The sequence below is a fragment of the Silurus meridionalis genome, chromosome 10 (assembly GCF_014805685.1).
Source record: "Silurus meridionalis isolate SWU-2019-XX chromosome 10, ASM1480568v1, whole genome shotgun sequence".
NCBI classification, from domain to species: Eukaryota; Metazoa; Chordata; class Actinopteri; order Siluriformes; family Siluridae; genus Silurus; species Silurus meridionalis.
This window is the reverse complement of record NC_060893.1, coordinates 18,319,941-18,340,169: the sequence shown is the minus strand read 5'-3', so window position 1 is coordinate 18,340,169 and position 20,229 is coordinate 18,319,941. Positions and strand designations below refer to the sequence as shown.

The following is a 20,229-nucleotide window of genomic DNA, read 5'->3' as shown; positions in this document are numbered from 1 at the left end:
TTGGAGATGCTCTTACCCAGTTGTCTAGACGTCACAATTTGGCCATCGTCAAACTCGCTCATATCCTTACGCTTGCCCATTTTTCCTGCTTCTAACCCGTCAACTTTAAGGACAACATGTTTACTTGCTGCCTAATGTATTCCACTTACTAACAGGTGCCATGATGGAGAGATAATCAGTGTTGTATTGTTATACCTGGTCTGTTCATATTGTTAGGAAGAAAGCTAGCTAACTGGCCCATACTGTTAGCATACTCAAAGCTCTTTCTTTAAGCAAGCACATACAAATATAATCTAAAATCAAATTTCTTCTTATTAATTAGCTGGATTTGAGAAAGCGATCAGTTGTTCTTGTTGTATAAAGAAAGCTACATTTCTTCGAAAATGTTAGTTAGTGTCAATCACACAACACAGTAAGAGTGAAGGTTGAGGCCTCCAACTGGTTTTTCCCAAATGTTTGTTCTCGTTTTTTTGTACGAACTCGGACAAAACTTATCCTTGATACTGCGTAAATGCAAAAGGCACAGTGGCTTTTTTTAAGTCCTGCTTAAGATTACGGCTCTACTTTTCGAAAATGGCCATGCTCACTCTCTACCCATTTTTGCGGCAGAAATGGCTCTTCCGTGCAGATCACCTCATTTCCTACAGTTCCTGTAGCCGTAAAACGCCATTTGCGTAAAATCCAGTACATGATTTACCTGTTTTGTAAGAGTCCGAAATGCTCAATTGAACATCTAACAATGTGTGACTAGATAAAGCACCTTGTGTTCCATTGATTATTGATGTCCAAGCTCCTAAACACAGCCTTTGTGCATTTGGTCACAAATGTGCCATGCAACAAACTACATACTGCAATTTATGCAGTCTCCAGATAAATGTTGTGAACGAAAATCAATGACATTTCATTTCAAGTCATTTCTCAGTGCCTAGTTTGCTTTGGGAATCCACCCATTGCCTCATGAGTCACAGCTTTACTGCCTCCAGTAGCTTTCAAGGAAAAAACATAACAGTAATCCTTCCAGATGGACCGAGGAAATTAAAAGTAAACTTAAAGAACCGAAACGTTGGTCAGCCTAAGCTCGGAAAGTATGCCATATAAATGTATATGTGAGACAAGGTGCTTTTAGATGATCCAGTATTTCCTGAGCAGGCAGACGGCTATAAACGAGCCTCAGCAGCTGTATACTCACTGTATTAAATTACACACCTTAATCCATTGACAAGAAACCCCTGTAAAGGACAATGATGAGAACAGAGATGGCAACACCAAACACTAACTGCATCACTGCTCCCTTACAAAGGTTGGACTTGAAATGGACAGGCACAGACAAAAGAGACTAGACAGCACAGCCAAGATTTAGACAGATGAAGGAAGTGCAGGTGGCAGCCGTCCTGTGCAATAGCACCATTAGCAGGTTTGGGGTGGAAAGTACTGTACTATCAAATAAATGCTGGAGAGCAGAGTCACTCTGTCTAGCTTCCTGATTGCATTAGTAAAGGCATTTGCATCCCACACGCAGTAATGGAGGAGGATGATAAGTCGCAGCCAAGACGTTTGGGTGATGACCTCTCTCTGCGGAGCTCGCGTGATGAGAGGAGGACTGACAGCAGGTGAATAGAGGGAGGACATAATGCTGCTGAGCTGCTGGTGTGAATGTAAATGCCTATGCTTAGCTCTTCTTGCTTTAGAAAAAAAGTGCACAGGAAAAAAGTAAATGGATTGTGATCCCGCATTTTGTCATTTATACTGACAAGTCACGTGCACCATAACTAAGTGCCTGTAATAATCTGTGGTACAAATGAACAAAACTCAGATATATATATATATATATATATATATATATATATATATATATATATATATATATGTGTGTGAGAAAAGAATGGTGCAGCACACGTTGCACTCTAGTCAGTGTTGGATAACATTTCTATTGATTAAAACAGAAAACACAGAAGGCTTTGTTTGGTCAGCAGGTTTTTCTCTTTACATCAAATCCAATGTGCCCTTTAAAGTTCCTGTTATTAGTGTTTACTACCCTACAACCATTTAAGAACTCCCACTTTTTCCCTAAAGAAACTAACTTTCAGAGATACGATTATGCAATTGAAAACAAATTGAAAACAAAGGCTTGACTTGGTATACTGACAGTTAGCAATATTAGTGTTTATTCCCCTACAATCTTTACCATTATTCATTGAACGTAAATGCAAAACCAGGCATGCATCAGATGGCCAGCAACATCAAACAGCCATCAGCTAGCCATGGATTGGATTAGCAGCCAGACTTGATCATTATTTTCCCAAACTGCTGCCAGTTAAAAGGACATAACTGTATACAGTAGGATGTCTTTGTATGCTGTAGCATTACAATTCCCCTCATAGGAATCGAGAGGCCCAAAACCTGTTTCAGCATGACAATGCTCTTACATACAAATGAACTCCATGAAGGCATGGTTTGCAAAAATTGATGTGGAAGAACTTGAATGGTCTGCACAGAGCTCTGATCTCAATCCCAATGAGAATCTATAAGAAATCTATAGGATTAACTAGAATTCCGACTGCTCCCCAGACCTTCTCCTTTAACACCAGTGCCTGACCTCCCTTATAATTGAATGATCCCAAATCTCAACTTGAAAATGGAAAGCCTTCCCTGATGAGTGGAGATTAATATAACAGCAAAGTCTAGACTGAGATGTTAAATTAGCACAAAGTAAAAATTAAGAATGCACCTCTTACATACGATAAAGCAAAAAAAAAAAAAAAAAAAAAAAAAAGATTCAAATTGAGGAGGAAGTAAAATTCATGTGAGGTGGTGTCTCAACAAAGTGATTTGGAAGAGTAATGCGCATAGACACTATTTTTGGGCTTTTCACTTAAAATCCACTTGGTAAATAAGCTTAGCAAAAGGAGTACAAGAAGAGAAAGTGACTCAGAGATATGTTCTGAGTCAAGAGTTGTAGATGACATTAAATTAGCATTCAAAGGTGTAATATTCATTCATTTTGGAAAAGAAATTAAACAAATGCCAGATTGAGAATGTGTACGACACAAACGGAGATGCGCTTCCTATAGACAAATGACACGGCAACACACAAACAATCTGCACACACTAAAACGAGCAACAGAAATCTTTTTTTTAAGGAAAAGCATCTGGTCTCACAGCTCATGTATACAATGCGAATATTTGACGGTTGGAAATGTAAATGTCTATCACCTATCTATAATAAGTTTGTATTAAAGGTGCACCTGCAGAAGTAGATAGTCATAAAGTTTCAGGAGGATTGTTTTCAACAAAGATTGTTTTCCACCTTTGACATTTTTGATAATTGTTCCTTATGTTAAAAAAAAAAAAAAAAAATCATCATTCTTTCATGTATCGTATATGAGCTGGTCATCTCTTCCAGCACTGCTCGACTGGTCCCACCATCTCTCAGCGTAAGCGGTAGGTATACATTAAATTTTTTTCCCGTTCTGGCACCAAGGTGGTGGAATGAACTTCCTCTAGATGTCAGAACAACCTTTAAATAACAAGTGAAGACCAAACTCTTCTTAAAACACATTTATTTTCGCTGTTTATAGGGACATGTTGCATCGGTAGGAGGGAGAATGAAGCCACCAGGAAGGAAGAAAAGAGTTTATGGATGTGGTGAGAGAAGACATGCAGGTGTTTGGGTTGAAAGAGGCAGATGTCTTCATGTTTAAAATAAATAAATAAATACATTAAAACGTGTGCTATAATTTAAACCAGTGTTAGCAAACCAGGAAACCAGTGTTAATTTATTCACTGATAAGGACTTCAAAGCACTTTTGTACGTCACGCAGGATAAGGGCGTCTGATAAATACTGTAAACGTAAATGTCTTTATTCTGAAAGTGCTCCTCTGACCGGTCTTCTTACTAACAGTTCGGCTCTGGAAAGGACTAAAACAGCTGGTGTTTTATGTAGATTCTGTCAGACTCTGTTCAGTTTTTTCAGTACTCTGGCATTAGGGATGAAAGGCAGTGTACTGATAAATTATGAAACCACCTTTGGGCTAGAAGCGATTGGAGAAATCAAGGTCTTGTTATAAAATTTTAAATTGCATTGAAGGCCAAAGACCTCAAACCAAAAAAACCCACTAAAACAAACAAAAAAAAAAAACGAAAGTAAGCTTGATCCACCACATAAGCCATGTTTCACTTTGGTCCAGAAAAAGCTTACTATTTAACAGATTGTGTCCCCTGTGGAAATCCCAGGTTTGTATATGCCATACCTAAATAACAATATTGTAACATGTGAGCTATGATTTACTAACAACCCAAACCAGAGTGGAGTGGATAAAGAGCTGCTCGCAAATCAGTTTAAAGAGCCACATCCTGTTTTGAATAAATGTTTGCTGTCAAAAACTGGCTTTTAAAATGGAATGCATCCTGTATCCTAAATCTAAAACAACCACAGACAGACCCACTTTCACTGAACATAAATACAGCAATATCAAATGCTGTACCAGACATAATCACAGAGAACAGCAAAGTCATTAAATAAATGTCAATTTCTAAACACAATTATAAATATGGATATTTAGAATTCATAGAATTCATTTATTATATTCAACCTATATAATAAATTCTCTAGAACACATTGTTCTGAACTAAAATGTTGAAAATACATTTGATTGAATTAAGTTTAAAGCCAGTATCGAAATTTAAATGCATGCAAATGGATGCCAAAGAGCTGAATTTTGGTCTTATTTGATCACATCACATTCTCCCAAGCCTTCTCTGATTCATTCAGGTGTTCACTAGCAAACTTCAGACGGGTCTGTTCATGTGCATTCTTGAGCAGAGAGACTTTGGTGTGTTACCAATGGTTTTCCTGGTGATTGTGGTCCCAGCTTCCTTGAAATCATTTACAAGCTCCTCCTGTGTAATTCTGGGCTGATCCCTCAGCTTTCTCAAAAGCATCCTTACCCCATGAGCTGAGATTTTGCATTGAGCTCCAAAGCGAGGGCGATTGACTTCTCTTGTATTTCTTCCATCCTTGAATTATCGCATCAACAGTGGTCTCTTTCTCACCAAGCTTCTTGCTGATGGTCTTGTAGCCCATTCCAGCCTTATGCAGATCTACAATCTTGTCCGTGATGTTTTCTGATAGCTCTTTGGTCCTTCCCATGGTGGTGAAGAGATTTGAACTGAAGAGGTTGATTCTGTGACAGGTTTCTTTTATACACATAATGAGTTGAAATCAGGAGCTCTTTTAAAGGGACAGGGCTCATTTGGGTGTGTCGGAGTCAGAATTCTTGCTGGTTCGTAGGGGATCAAGTACTTATTTCACTCAATCAAATACTAATTTATATACAATAATAATGTTTTGATTTTTCTGGATTTTTCAAAAATATTTTTTCTCTGTCTATTAAAATAAACCTACCATAAACCATACCATTTAAGACTGATCAAATAATGATTCCCCCCACTGTATTATGGCTATAATGTTCCTATTTACATTTTTGTCAACAGAAAGTTGCTTAATCAACTCTTATGTGAAAAGCCTCTAATGTTGCTCTTAACACACCAATCTATTAAAAGAATGATACTGATGAGTCGAACACTGATATTTATTACAATGATCATGAGCCCAAAAAAATACTTCAAAAAATCGTGCAAATATAAACAAGGGTGTTGTGGCAAGTTAGACTACATTTCATCATTCTTTCATCATTTATTATTCTCAAAATGTTCTGCTTGCTGTTAAACTGAGACTGAACTGTATGTTCATGCCTGGAGCCTTTCCCAGGGTACACAAGGTACAAGATCAGGGACACTCTGGATGGGTTGCCAAACCATCACAATGCCTAGGAACAACTTGAAAACGTCTACAATGAATATCCTTGGATTTGAATTGGACTGCATGAAGGGAAACCCACAAAGCCCAGGGAAAGCATGCAAACCCATAGAGTGGGGGTGAGGATTTAAACCCACAACCTTGGAGGTTAAGAGACAACCCAACGTTTATCCAGTAAACCACTGCATTAGGTAACAATTATGGCCTTTATCATATCCCTAAGATGTGCATGTCTATTTAATACTATATAATATATATATTATAATACTATCCAGTCATTAATTAGCAATACAATACCCAGCTGAGGATTTAAAGGCTGAACTGGTGGCAGCTGGTGTGCAGTGCAGTGTTCAGAGGCTCCTCTGCTCTCCACTGATTTTCTGGCCAAAACCTTTCTGCCAGCAGCAGTTCAAGTCAAGGGCATGGCTAACTCCTGAGAGCGTGGTGGTTAGTCTCTAATGAGACACACACAGCTCCAACCCCCAGCCGCTACTCCGCATGCCAAAATGCTGGAGAAATCTGCAGCCCATGGCAGTGAGACTGGCCACATCACAATCAAGCTGAGTCAAGAACACTGGCTCAGGAAAAGCTTTTAGATTTTTCACTGCCAGGAGTGGAAAGCCAAAATCATCTTTGGAAACAGATGCGATTTCATCATCAAGGGCTTTCACATTTTTGTTATATTGCAGAGAGCTGCAATGCATAATACGCTGACAAAAAGCGATACGGTGAAATGAAGGAATATACAACTTGAACGGAGAAATTCAGCATAAAACTAGTGTTTATTATGTAATTTGTCATGTTGCATTCTTCAGTATACCTTAGTACTAAGCATCTCTTAGCCTAAACATTTTCTACAGAATTTACAGTTTCAATTCAGTGCCATGTTTATATTCAACAATGTTTACCCACTTGAGTATTAATATGCGATATGTATTAGTATGTAGTTGTGTTGTAGTATGTAGTTAATGAGGAAAGTACTTTCATCTCCAGGAGGCATCATCAGGAAAGGCTTTTCTGGAAACCCCTTTAATACTAATGAAAGGAAATTATGAAAGAAATCATAGATGGTGATTTTCTAATGTTGACAAGTTTCTGTTTATTAAGGAACAAAAAGTCTCACTTGTATTTGCTTATAAGGACATTTAGATTTCTTTTCTTTTTATATATATTGCTATTGCAGCTAATAAGACGGAACAGTTTTGGCATTACCTCTGACAAAATACTGACACTGGAGGCTCCTTGTAAAAAATGCAAAAAAGTTGTTATAACAATTACACAAAATGCAAAGTCTTTAAGAAAATGAATCGACACCTTCTGACCAATCGGAACTGAGAATTCAACAGTGCTGAGGAAACTTCAGTCAAGAGTAAATAAGCAGATTTACACAATATAAAAAAAGTATACACCTCATATGATGTCTTTCCCCAAACAGTTATAAAGTTGAGAGGCACACAATTTTATAGAATGTCTTTGGATTTGGTAGCTTTAAATTTTCCCTTTTACCCAAACCAGTTCCAGCATGACAATGCCCCTGTGCACAAAGCTCCAGCTTTAAGAAGATATGCTTTAAATTTATTGGAATGGAAGATCTTATGTGGTGTGCTTTCGAGCTCTGACCTCAACCCTATTGAACACCTTTAGGATGAATTCAAATGCTAATCCTACCTGACTTAACTAACACCCTTGTGGATGAATGAGCATAAATCTCCACAAGCACACTCCGATATCTGGTGGAACATCTTAGTAGAGTGGTCGCTATTATAACAGCGAATGAGGACTAAACGTAGAATGCGCTGTTTAAAAAGAACATTCCAAGCTTAGCGTCAGATGTCCACAAACTTTGGTACATATAGTGTATAATTCGTATTAAAAAACGAATAATCATGGCATCTAATAATCTAGCAGTCCGCATCATTAGCTGTCTGTTCATGGCATGTATAAAAAAAAACATCAGTTGCACCTTCTGGAAAAAATAATAAAATCTCAGAATCTGTGCAGCTCTAATAAATATATGGATATAAATATACCCTTGTTAGATTGCAATCGTTTGATAAAAAAAATAAAAAAATAGAAAACTGAGCTGTGCCTGGTGTTGACTTCTGAACAACCTGATGTAAATGGTGCTTTATAGTAGCTGACAACAATGTTCTGTGAATAACGTAAGTGCAATCACCTTCGTAATTCACAGCACATAACAGCTTGGGGAAAGAAACTCATGGTGTATGAGCATAAAATGGACTTTACTAGGCTTATAAGTGTGTGTGTGTGTGTGTGTGTGTGTGTGTGTGTGTGTGTGTGTGTGTGTGTGTGTGTGTGTATTAGTCACCTATAGAAGCCTAATGCTTTTCATCTTCCTTTACCGTGCCTGAGGCTTTGATAGGTCCAATCAATTCTTTTCTCAGTCCCCACATGTAATTGGATTGTAATCAAAATATAAACAGAAGCAAATGAATGGAATCATTGTGCTGAATAGAGTCATCTATTTTCATTAGAGAACTGGCTGGAAGGTACAGCGTTACAGTCTCTCATCCTCGTTGCAAATGACAATCCGCCTATATTCAGCACTATTGACTGTAAATGTCCCGCCATGTCTAATTCCATTATCCGGAGGAACGGGGTGCAAAATCGCTATATGCTTGTGCAAAGTACGCCCAGGTGGCTGCCTCAAATCCACACAAAACAGCCCTCGTAATCAACAGCAAAGGACACCGATTCCCACGAGGCTCCGTGCTAATGCCGTCTGTCGAAACAGCACAATCCTCAGCATTATTGGCAAACGTACAGATTACTGTCATACATGCAAACTGTTCTAAGTAATACAGATTTTACAGAAACCTCGTAAGAAATGAAACGTAGTTTGTTATCTATACGATTGTTAAAACGTTTACCGCCGTTCATGAAGAAAGGTGAACAGATGCCGTAGTAGGAGCCGCTGTAAGTAGGATAATGTAGAGAAATGCAAACGACAGAATTGAGACACAAAACAGAGCACATGAAAAGCAGTATGTCCGCTATGAAGCTCGTTCTCTCACCTTTCCTTCCGAGAGACTGTGAAGTGTGGTGCTTTTAATAGAGTTACAGTTACTGAGTCTTATTTATAAAGCTGGATAAAAAGTCAAAAGCCAATCCACTTGGCTTGAGCTATAGAGCTTTCCGAGCTGTGCGGTGTTCGACTGCAGCGCTGCTGAATCCCACCTCAGAGAATTGGAGGAGGAATAAAAGCAAGGGCTAAAAAAAATGCTAAAACGCACTTGCACTTAAGGGATCAGACAGGCTGTGTTAAATGTTTATTTGGGCAAAAAAAAAAAAAACAGCGTCGCTCGTGATGGTGTTGGAAGAAGGAAGTGGAAAAGTGGCCTCAAGCATGTAGTGTACAGAGACTTGAGCTATTCATACACCTCCACATCTGAGGAGCTCTCTTTTAAAGCTGCAGATGGGAGAATGCAAAGTAATGTTCGTTGTATTTGGCACACAGCTTGCTGCATATGCTTATCTGTGTACCTTGTGTACATCTGGAATTTTAAAAGCCAGATCCACTAGAGGGCAGGTCAGGACCAAACCGTACCTACAGCAATAGAAGATTTTCTTTTGACTGTTACTTCTAAATTTTCACTAGATAAACAATAAAAAAAAAGGAAATATGTAAGCATGTGTATTTACAGAAAAAACCAATACAGACCAATACCAATGAAATATTGTAGATGATCCTTTCTTGAAAAACTACCAGGTTTTTTTTAGCTCTTTATATATTGTCCATGGCTTGCATTTAACTTTTTCTGGTGAAAGTTACTGTCAATAAAAAATAGTTTTATAATAATAATAATACTATAGATTTCTTTTTTTACATGAAACTTAAAATATTAAACTTAAATTGAAAATATCATAAGTCCAGATATGGCCTAGCAATCCCAGGAGTCTTAAAGAATGACAATTTGTAACAATTCAACAAATGACAGTACATAATCTCCAGTACCGTAATGCATAAACTTTACAGTAGATACAGTAGGTTTGTGGCAGCAAACGTGTGGATGAGCACCGGGACACAAGTGGAGGGCGGAGCCGGACACGCTCTGTTTCAGCGTCCAGCAACGGCGATAAAAAGGAGAGCGACAAGAGCTTAAATTAGGCTCTGAAACACCAAAAAACACGGGAAGAAAATACACTGCAATCATTGGAACGCTGGACAGAGTAAAGCATCAGACAAGTCAGGAGATGTGTACATTCTGGCAGTGTCCCAAAATGTCATACGAATATTAAAATGCTTTGCATAAATAAACATATTTGAAAATATTTTTTTTGTATTGCAAGTCAACCCATCGTAACTCAGGGACTACCTGTGTTTTCTTCTTGTTGGATTTTCCCCTATTTTCTTCCTAAAGGGGTAAAGGTTTTGACCAAATCTTTCCTATTTTGTGTACTTTGTGTAAAAAATGTAAATTTTTGTTTAGTATAGACACTCAGGGAAATCCTTATTCCCCGATGAAACCAATAACAACAACAATACAGAGAGCATAGAAGAGAATCCATCTATCTGGGGCTTTAGGTAAAGATGGATATGTAAATAATGGTCATGTGACAGATGATTTACATTTCTAGAAATCCTTCAATAAGCGGTTATAATAAAGCAAAGCAATTAGTTTGCAGCAAATATTTGAGCTGTACATAATGTGTGCTGAATTTTATAGTGTGATGAACATGCACACATCAAGATACCCATCACTGGCTACTATTTTCCCCATCCGACTCGTACCTGTGTATATTTATGTGGTCAAGACGAAGCAATGGGACGGATTAAAGACGGAAAATCAAGTTTAATGTAACCGTTATAGTTCCGGTAAAGCAGAGAGCAAATATAAAGGGTTTAAGGTGCAGTAGATTGAGTTCTGTTGGAAAAGTGCTGCTGCTTTTATAATTGTGTAATTGTAAGTAAATGTGCTTTATAGCTTTAGTGCTGATGATTGAGTCTTGATTAGAATTTAAATCGTCCATCCATATAAAACACGTACTAGGGATTTGTTCAAATGGAGCTTTATCGTTTGGCTGATTGGACAGCACGGGTCTCGAGTTAAAATGTGATTATGATTTTTTTTTTAGAAGCGGCTGACACGTGCTGACTCAGCAATGCCGAGGTGTGTGATAGAGGTAGTGAGAAGCGGTGGTTTAATGCAGGCCAGGAAAGTTGGAAGACAACAACTGCTTTCCCCTGTGTGATTAATGACGAAGGAAGCAATGCCAGACAGCAGCAAGCCCTTGCTAACACACCTTCCATCCACTCCAGCTGCCTGCACGATGGGAAATCAGATGAACTCCATCCAGAGAGCAAGTAAAGGACTAGCAGGAAAGCAGAAACGTTTGTGGCACTAACAAAAGAAGTGCATCTGCTAAGCAAAACTGCATCAGATTTGACAAAAGACAGCATGAAACAGATTAATCCAGATTAATGAGGATAATATGACACAGTGGGACATTTGGATCTCCGTCTTCATTCCTCAGCCCACTGAGAAGCAGGAAATCAGAGGAAACGGTATTCCCTGTGGAGGGCCTGATTGGAAGGCGAGGGTGAAATGAGATCTAGGGAAATAGGGCACATCAACAGCACTTGCAGCCTTCCTATATGGCTCACAGAAAAACTTTCTTCAAAAGGTGCTTCACTATTCAGGACCTTTCAAACACCAGCCTATAACATGCTTGAAAAAAGGATATCATTTGCTCCTGAGCAGAAATCTTGCATAAAGGGGGAGTTCTCTTGCATGAGGCGCCATAAATATGAGCAGTGAAATTCAATATTGGGGAAAAAAGCGGTGTGTTCGCCTCGAATATGTGCGCAGTCCACCTCGGCTGAAAAATGCCCCCATATTAAAGCGTGGTGATGTATATATTTCATCGACTCTGTTGATAACTTGGGAATGCAAAGAAGATGAAAGAGATCATTTATAAAATGCATGAAGTAGCAGTTCCAGTGGGGTGCTTTATGAAATTGCATGGCATTCAAGAAACAAAAAAGTACCATTTGGACTTTTAGTATTTCATTTAGTCCAGGTTTAAATTCTCGACCACGGGGGAATGTTCTTACACTTGTGAGTTATTTTCTACAAAAAGAAATTCAAGTGGAAAAAAAAACAGCTTGATGTGTGTGAATGCAAGCCAGAATTCTCAGATGGACACAGCTATTTATTAGGATGGAATACTAGGTAAGATTTTATCCAATTAAATGCTCTGTACAACATATACTGTATGTTTCAGCCTCCTGAGGATGTGACGTGCGCTACAGTAGTAACTCTTGTGTTTTCTGATTCTCATACATTAGTACATATTCTATTTATTTAGCTTAATTCAAGTTTATTTATTTGGAATTCTTCAAGCTTGCGTTTATGACAAATATTTTCCTTTAAACAGTTGTGGATCAACTCCGTCAGTAATGATTTAGCCATAAGCCTATACATCATCAGACACATTAGAAACGTTGTGCTCTCAGCCAGTGGAATATTGTAGGATATAACTTCAAAAACACATGGTAACTTGTCATCGAGAATATCGTTCGTGTTAAAGTCGAGAAGTGTGTGTGAAAGTGGTGATGAGAAATCATCCACAGTTGAAAGAAACACTTGTGGCAAGAACTCATGCTGCCTTTGTGGGAAAAAAAACAGACAGCATGAGGAAACTTGAGAAAACTTATTTGGCTTTTTTTGTCATTTTGTTGCGTCAAAGACAAATGTTTATTGTGTACGACGAAGTTTCCGTGCCACATAAAAAAAAAAAAGTCAAAATCTAAGATTACGTGATTAAAGTCGCTAGCAATGCAAGAATAAAGTAAATTGTTTTTTAAATTAAGCCAAAAATACGAGAATAAAGTAGCAGGATGCCTGCAGAAGTACTGGCGTTGAGCAGGCAGGTTTTCAACTCCTTCAGGGTCAATTTCTATAATCATCGTCCTTATAGTCTTTTGAAAAACAACATATGCTCTTCGACTTACACGCAGATGTAACCATCGATATCTTTGGAGTTGACCATAGGTCGCCATTTCAGACAGTACAAAAGAGGCAATTTCCTCAATGTCTGCCTGATTTTTCTTCTGAATAAATCAAGTTTCCTACATAACTGCTGCACTGCCATTTACTAATTATAACTTCGTGCTGAAGCACAAAAAAAAAAAAGGATTTCTCATTGCTAAATATTACTCTAAAGTAGGATTTGATCAAATTCACCACATCCATTTTAAGCAAAACCACTTCTTCTTTCGGCTTCTCCTATTAGGGGTCGCCACAGAGGATCATCTGTCTCCATACCCCCCTGTCCTCTACATCTGCCTCTTTCACACCAACTACCTGCATGTCTTCCCTCAACACATCCATAAACCTCCTCCTTGGTCTTCCTCTTTTCCTCCTTCCTGGTGGCTCCATCCTCAGCATTCTCCTACTGATATACCCCATGTCCCTCCTCTGCACATGTCCAAACCATATTCATTTTAAGCAAAACAGTGCATGAAATTCTGTGATTTCTCTCAAAATTATTACCACTTTAATGTCATATTGTAACAACTTTATTCTCATATTGCTAAGACTTTAATCTTGTAATTTTAGATACATTTTAAGGTGGCAATAAAACGCCATCGTAATTTTTGCCTTACTGAAATAAAAAACTGAATAGCTCTTGTCCAAAATTAACGCTTGCACTGCCTGCTGTAATCGTCACATTCATGTTGGAATGTATGAATTTTGTTACTGGTGCACCCCAACTCAGAAATCAGGGCCCAATGAAATATGTTCTATAGGACATGAAGCAGCATGAGCAACTGTAAAGTATGTTCAGAATGGCCGAGAGATGGGCTGTACCTTAAATGCCATTGGCTGCAGTGTAAATCAATTACTGTCTTCTTGTGTCTCATGCAATTTCATACAAAGTAACCAGTTATACAAAAAAAAAAAAAAAAAAAAAAATAAAATATATATATATATATATATATATATATATATATATATATATATATATATATATATATATATATATATATATATATATATACAGTACAGACCAAAAGTTTGGACACACCTTCTCATTCAAAGAGTTTTCTTTATTTTCATGACTATGAAAATTGTAGAGTCACACTGAAGGCATCAAGGGCTATTTGACCAAGAAGGAGAGTGATGGGGTGCTGCGCCAGATGACCTGGCCTCCACAGTCACCGGACCTGAACCCAATCGAGATGGTTTAGGGGTGAGCTGGACCGCAGAGTGAAGGCAAAAGGGCCAACAAGTGCCAAGTATCTCTCGGGGAACTCCTTCAAGACTGTTGGAAGACCATTTCAGGTGACTACCTCTTGAAGCTCATCAAGAGAATGCCAAGAGTGTGCAAAGCAGTAATCAAAGCAAAAGGTGGCTACTTTGAAGAACCTAGAATATGACATTTTTCAGTTGTTTCACACTTTTTTGTTATGTATATAATTCCATATATAATTCCACATGTGTTAATTTATAGTTTTGATGCCTTCAGTGTGAATCTACAATTTTCATAGTCATGAAAATAAAGAAAACTATTTGAATGAGGTGTGTCCAAACTTTTGGTCTGTACTGTATATATATATATATATATATATATATATATATATATATATATATATATATATATATATATATATATATATATTCATATTTATTATATGCTTTTGTTATTAAACTGGTGCTATAGTGTATAGTTGAGCAGTTCCACATGTCTCTCTTGTTAATTAAAATCTAGAGTGATTCATCTTTTAATGTCTCAGTGTATTCAAAATGATTCAAAGTCTTCAATATTATAAAAAACAAATAATAGCAAATAATAAAAAACAGCATATTTTTGAACAAGTGTGAATAGTGTAAAATAGGCTGCAAGAGTGAGGGACACGTAACCGGAAAAGCTACGCCGATGACAGCACGAGTTTTGAGATTTTGGATTTAATCTCAGCAGTTTAACATAAAAAGCTGACTGGCGCAGGATGCATAGCATTTCTATAGTGTGTTAAAGAACATCCTGTATACGTGAAAGGTTTTTGAGACTGCTCCCAGCTGTGTAGGCTTAAGTCCCACCTCCATTGATGTAACTCATAGCAGTGAACCAGCTGATAAGGTCTGCCTGCCTCGCCATCTGTCTGAGGCCGCCTCTCCTCTGAGTAATGTAGGAATGAGTAGTGCATTCACACTGAGCCACCATAAAACAGCTAGCCAAAAAAGCCCGGAGACTAATTATCCACACTGACTGCATAAAGAGATCGGGGGGCTTCAAGTTCACACACAGATATCAGACACAACATGTTTTCTCCCTAAATGTGCCCATAAAGCAAACCAAAGCACAATCTAAATAGCCGTTAACATCATCGGTGGTTTATTGTCATCGGGCTAATGGCCAACGTCAAGTTTTTCTTCAGAGCAGGAAGAAGCAAACAGCCAGTAAACAAACATAACTATCAATTTTAACAAAAAACATTACTAAAGCTACATCTCTACTCTCAATGCGGTTTTAATTCGTACACGACGCCGAGTGCTTTCTCGACAGAAATAATAGTTTCGTCTCTCTTATCAAACACGTCCTTATTTAGAAGACACTTCATCCTAAAATGATTACCACAGCTAAATTGTAAAGACAAACAAAACCAGGGGGAAATCTGTTTTGTTTTATTTTTTTCTGTCAATCCAAAAGGAGCTGCAGGGAATCAGAACCGTAGTTTCGACATAAGTTTTCGAATAAACAGAAACATGCTTCAAAGTGAGCTTGAGGTAATAAGGATATTTTTGTATCAATTAACTTTTTTTTTTAATCCATTTAATTCTTTAAGTTTCACATAATCTTGAGCAGTACATTTCATGTAATCCTGTTCCGTTCTATTATTAATGTTGTAGCAGCGCTCACATTAATAACAGCTAAACTTAGTCTAGATTTACCTGACATAAGAGGCTGTCCGGTCATGCCCATAGGCGCCATCCCAAGGTTGTTCATGGCAGTGGCCCAAGCGTTTGGATCAGACATTGGCATTCCCAACGAACTCGAGTCCATTGCAATATTGCGCAGACCCTCTGTACAGACAAGAAGAAAGAAACAAAAGTAAGATTCAAGTGGAATTTCTCGTTTCATTTCCACTTTATTACCAAATTAATACAAATTCCTAAACTGTAGGTTAAACAAGCAAAAAAACTACTAATCAAGTCAAAAGCCTTATGCCTCTGAGTATCACTTTATAATCAGAATGATTTGAGGTTCATAAATGAAATTGAGAATGCTAACATACACAACACCTACAACAATAATGTAATGATGCCTATACACCTTTAGTGCTTGACCACTAATACAAAATATATATAACAACTAATAATAATATTAATATTAACAATACAGGCATCACTGACTCCTGCCAAGTGTGAAAAATTATCAAATAAATCCAAATGATCCTCAAGCAATCTAACCAAGCGCAAATCATGAAGCCAGCCATGAAAGTAACCTCCTTTGCCGTTTCTGCTTCGCAACGACAAATCTACAATCACGTTGGCGAGTTATTCTCATTTACATTCCTCGACATCTCAGGAAGGAGGGAAATGGACTCTATTATAACACATTTAATCTACTATTAAAAGGGGGAAAAATCCTCACAGAGTGTAAGCTCATCCAAAAGAGTAAGCACTGGCCTGTGAGTTGAGAGGTTAATGTTAATGTCTGTCTGTAATTGATGGATGGTGCTCATGGGGCTTTACTGAGGCAGTGAGAGAGAGGAAGAACATATGGCTTAGCCATGAAATACACTTGGCTTTGCAGCCATTGTTCCACACTGGGCTTTTACAGAGAGCTCAATGTCATTGCAGGAGATGAAGAGAAATACAGCAACACATACCATTCTCTGCTCTGTCTTACAAAGTGTAGTGTGCATGATTCATTGTTCATGACATTCACAGTACATTAATGGAAATGTGCACTATCCTGGTTAAAAAAAAGCAAACATAATTTAAGACTTAATACCGTTTCTGTAGTAAATTAAACAGAGATTTGTACAGTGGACTTTGTAACAGTGAAGAGTAAAGCTGCACCTTACCTTTTTCCAAAACCTCGACACAAAGCTTTGTGGTGTTTGAACAACCTATGGTTTCATTCCCAACAACTTTGTGCAGCAGTTGCAAATTACTAACATTCTGCTCCATTTACCCTCTAGTTAAGCTATAAATATATATAACATATTTGCTGGTAAGAGTTTCTGTGCCTGGTACTGATTGCATGAAGCAGCAACGGTTGTGTGGTCGGTAAAGAAGAATTGGTATCGGAGTACTGGAAGTGTTAGTACTTGGCATGTTACTGGTGGTGTGGAGACACGATGATTCCCCATTTCTTTGCATACCAGACACTCAACCAGTACTCCTTTACTTCCTTCATGCCAGACACACAACCAGTACTCCCACTCCCTTTATTCAGACACACAACCAGTACTCCTCCACTCCCAGAATAACCAACAGAACCACTACTCCCCCACTACCTAAATAACCAACAACACAATCAGTGCTTTCCCACTCCCTAAATAACCAACAACAGAAACAGTATCTACCACTCCCTTTATACCAGACACACAACCAGTACTCCTACACGCCCTCTAGAGCACTTTATTCAGACACACCACCAGTACCCCACCTACTTTTATACCAGAGACACAACCAAAAATAACACCAGTACTCCCCACTTTCTAAATAACCAACAACACAATTAGTACTCCCACTCCCCAAATCACCAAAAAAGAAACTATTTCCCCACTCCTTTATACCAGACACACAGCCACTGCAACCCAGTACCTAAATAACAACAACAAAAAACAAAAAATACCCCACCACTCCATTTACCAGACAAACAACCAGTACCTCCCACTCACTTTATACCAGACACACAACCAGTAACCCCTGCTCACTTTATACCAGACACATAACCAGTACCCCCTTTATACCCTACACACAACCAGTTACCCCTTATAGCCTACAGACAACCAGTACACCCCACTCCTAAATAACCAACAGCAGAAACAGTACTGCTCCCCACTCGCTCTATACCAGACACATAACCAGTTAACCCCCATTCCCTTTATTCAGACACACAACCAGTACCCCAACTCCCATTATACCAGACACACAACTGATACTCCTCCACTTCCTAAATAACCAACACAACCAGTACTCCCCCACTTCCTAAATAACCAACACAATCAGTACCCCCTGAATAAACAAACAAAACATCCACTACTCTCCACTTCCTCTCTACCAGACACACAACCAGTTAACCTCATCCTTTCAATTTAGTTTTCCTAACTTTCTGCTTGCCACTTAGACAAATTAATATTTCATATTGGATCATTCAATAAACCACAAAAACAGAGCTGATCAGTGCATAATTTGAGCCGTGATTCCGCAGATGCAGTTTCAGAAAATATGAGATTTTGACAGTGTGTGTTCCAGGAAATATATTTTTTTTAATCAGCCATTGATTCTGAGCTTTAATGTGAGTACAAGTACCAGTGAAACAAGAAACAACAGACACACACAAAAAGCCCGATTTCCCAAACAAGGCTCAAGGAAAATGTTTTAAAGTAATAATAAGTGACAAATATTTGTAAGCGTAAGCAATGCTAAGCTTAGGAGCAAAAGATAATTAAAAAGGTTTGAATGAATACCAATCAGCACCATAAGACAACAGAGCATGGTTACAGCAAGTTCTCACTTATGTATTTGGTTAGAGAAAATATTTGTTTTAATTAATTACATTTTTAAATATGTAACAGTATCTGTTTTTGCTGTTCTTTCCCCTTTTCTGTACTTTTGTACATCGCTCTGGACAAAGGCATCTGCTAAATGCAGCAAATGTAAATGTAAATGTACAAGGGCAGACAATAACTTTGCTATAGGAAGCTATTTAACGAGTAATCTCTCCAAATACAATATATAGACAAACGTTTGTGAGCCCCTAAACAAAACCATATGTGCTTTTGAACAACTTATTTCATATTTAATCCCCATTTGCTGTTATAAAACCCTGCACCCTTCTGGGAAGATGTTCCACTAGATTATGGAGTGTGCTTGGGGAGATTTGTGCTCGTTCAGCTACAAAGGTTTTAGTAAAGTCAATGTCACTGTTCCAATTCATCCCAAAGGTATTCAATAGGGTTGACGTCAGAACTCTATAGCAGGACATTTAAGATCTTCCAATCCAACCCATGTAATCTTCATGGAGCTCAGCTTGTCCAGAGGAACATTGCCATGCTGGAACAGGTTTGGGTCTCCTTGTTCAAGTGAAGGGAAATTTGAATGCTACCACATCCAAAGATGTCCTATACAATTACGTGCCTCCAATTTTGCAGTAACAGTTTGGGGAAGAACCACATATGGTCAGGTGTTCAAAATACTTTGTCCATTGTATAACATTTTCTAGATTTAGTGCCTACATGATAATGAATTTTCCATACACATAGCAGAAATGGAAACTGACATGTTGGCTGCAGGGAATTAGGCGAGTAAGAGAAATATGAAGCCTGATTAACGTATCTGCGTCTCCTTTATAAAAAAGAATGCCCTTCAGTAGATTATTTGTCATGAGTCAAAGCACTGCTTTTACTTTCTGTTAACTTATAAATAGATTGAACAAAAAAAGGGAGTAGAAACAGGTGTGTATGTGTGTGTGTGTGAACAGAACTTGGGAGACTAGCAGCTTTTTACAAATCTTTGTGCTTCTTTTATTGGTATTCTTTCCTGCGAGCGTTTCCTTATTCACTCACTCTCTACCGCTCCCTTTTTTCTCTCTCTTTTTCTCCTTCTTTCTCTCCCTCCCTGGTTCATGTCATCTCTTAAATAAGCCACACATACGTAAAAACAAAACAAAAAACGCAGTGACCACCTGTAATTGAGGTTCATCACGTTACCTGCTGTTTCAACCACCTTATTATCTGTGCGCCAATATATATTTTTTTTAATGATTGTTACAAAAAAATTGGAGCTGTTCATGCTGGAATTATATGATCATTATTTCTTTTGACTAATTTTCATGTATATGGATCTAAAAAACCAAACAACAAAAAACAACCAACAGCCCACTAGAATGTGAGACATATCTAACATTCTGCACAACTTATAATCTATATTCCAATATTCACACCTAATGTTTTTTCATCAGTTTTGCAATTAATTGGCCAAAATGAGTCTGTTGCCACTTGTACACTCAGTACTTCACCTCACATCTGTTTATCTATTCAGCTCAGGTCTTCATCTTCCAGACCATTTTTCCCAATTGTATATACTAAAACTTCTCTAAACAGGCAAAAAGGTTTTCAAATCTAAAAAAAATATAACTAAAAGAAAATATTCTTAAACTGAAACGTGGGTGTATTCAGCAACAAGACAAAAACCACAGAGGGGCTACA

General features: G+C 37.9%; 1 protein-coding gene across 8 annotated transcripts in view; it reads right to left on the bottom strand.

Annotated features, from left to right (window-relative positions):
* Positions 1-20,229, bottom strand: part of enox2 (ecto-NOX disulfide-thiol exchanger 2) — a 256,095-nt gene that overhangs the window by 64,950 nt on the left and 170,916 nt on the right. For 6 of the 8 annotated variants that reach the window (XM_046858788.1, XM_046858792.1, XM_046858794.1 and 3 more), the window contains one exon: positions 15,737-15,868. The exons of 1 other annotated variant lie outside the window; for it this stretch is intronic. In XM_046858788.1, the coding sequence (XP_046714744.1) occupies positions 15,737-15,868 (132 nt within the window). Of the gene's footprint in view, positions 1-8,854; positions 8,933-15,736; positions 15,869-20,229 lie in introns of those variants that run through there. One more of the 8 variants, XM_046858795.1, reaches the window with a different exon arrangement.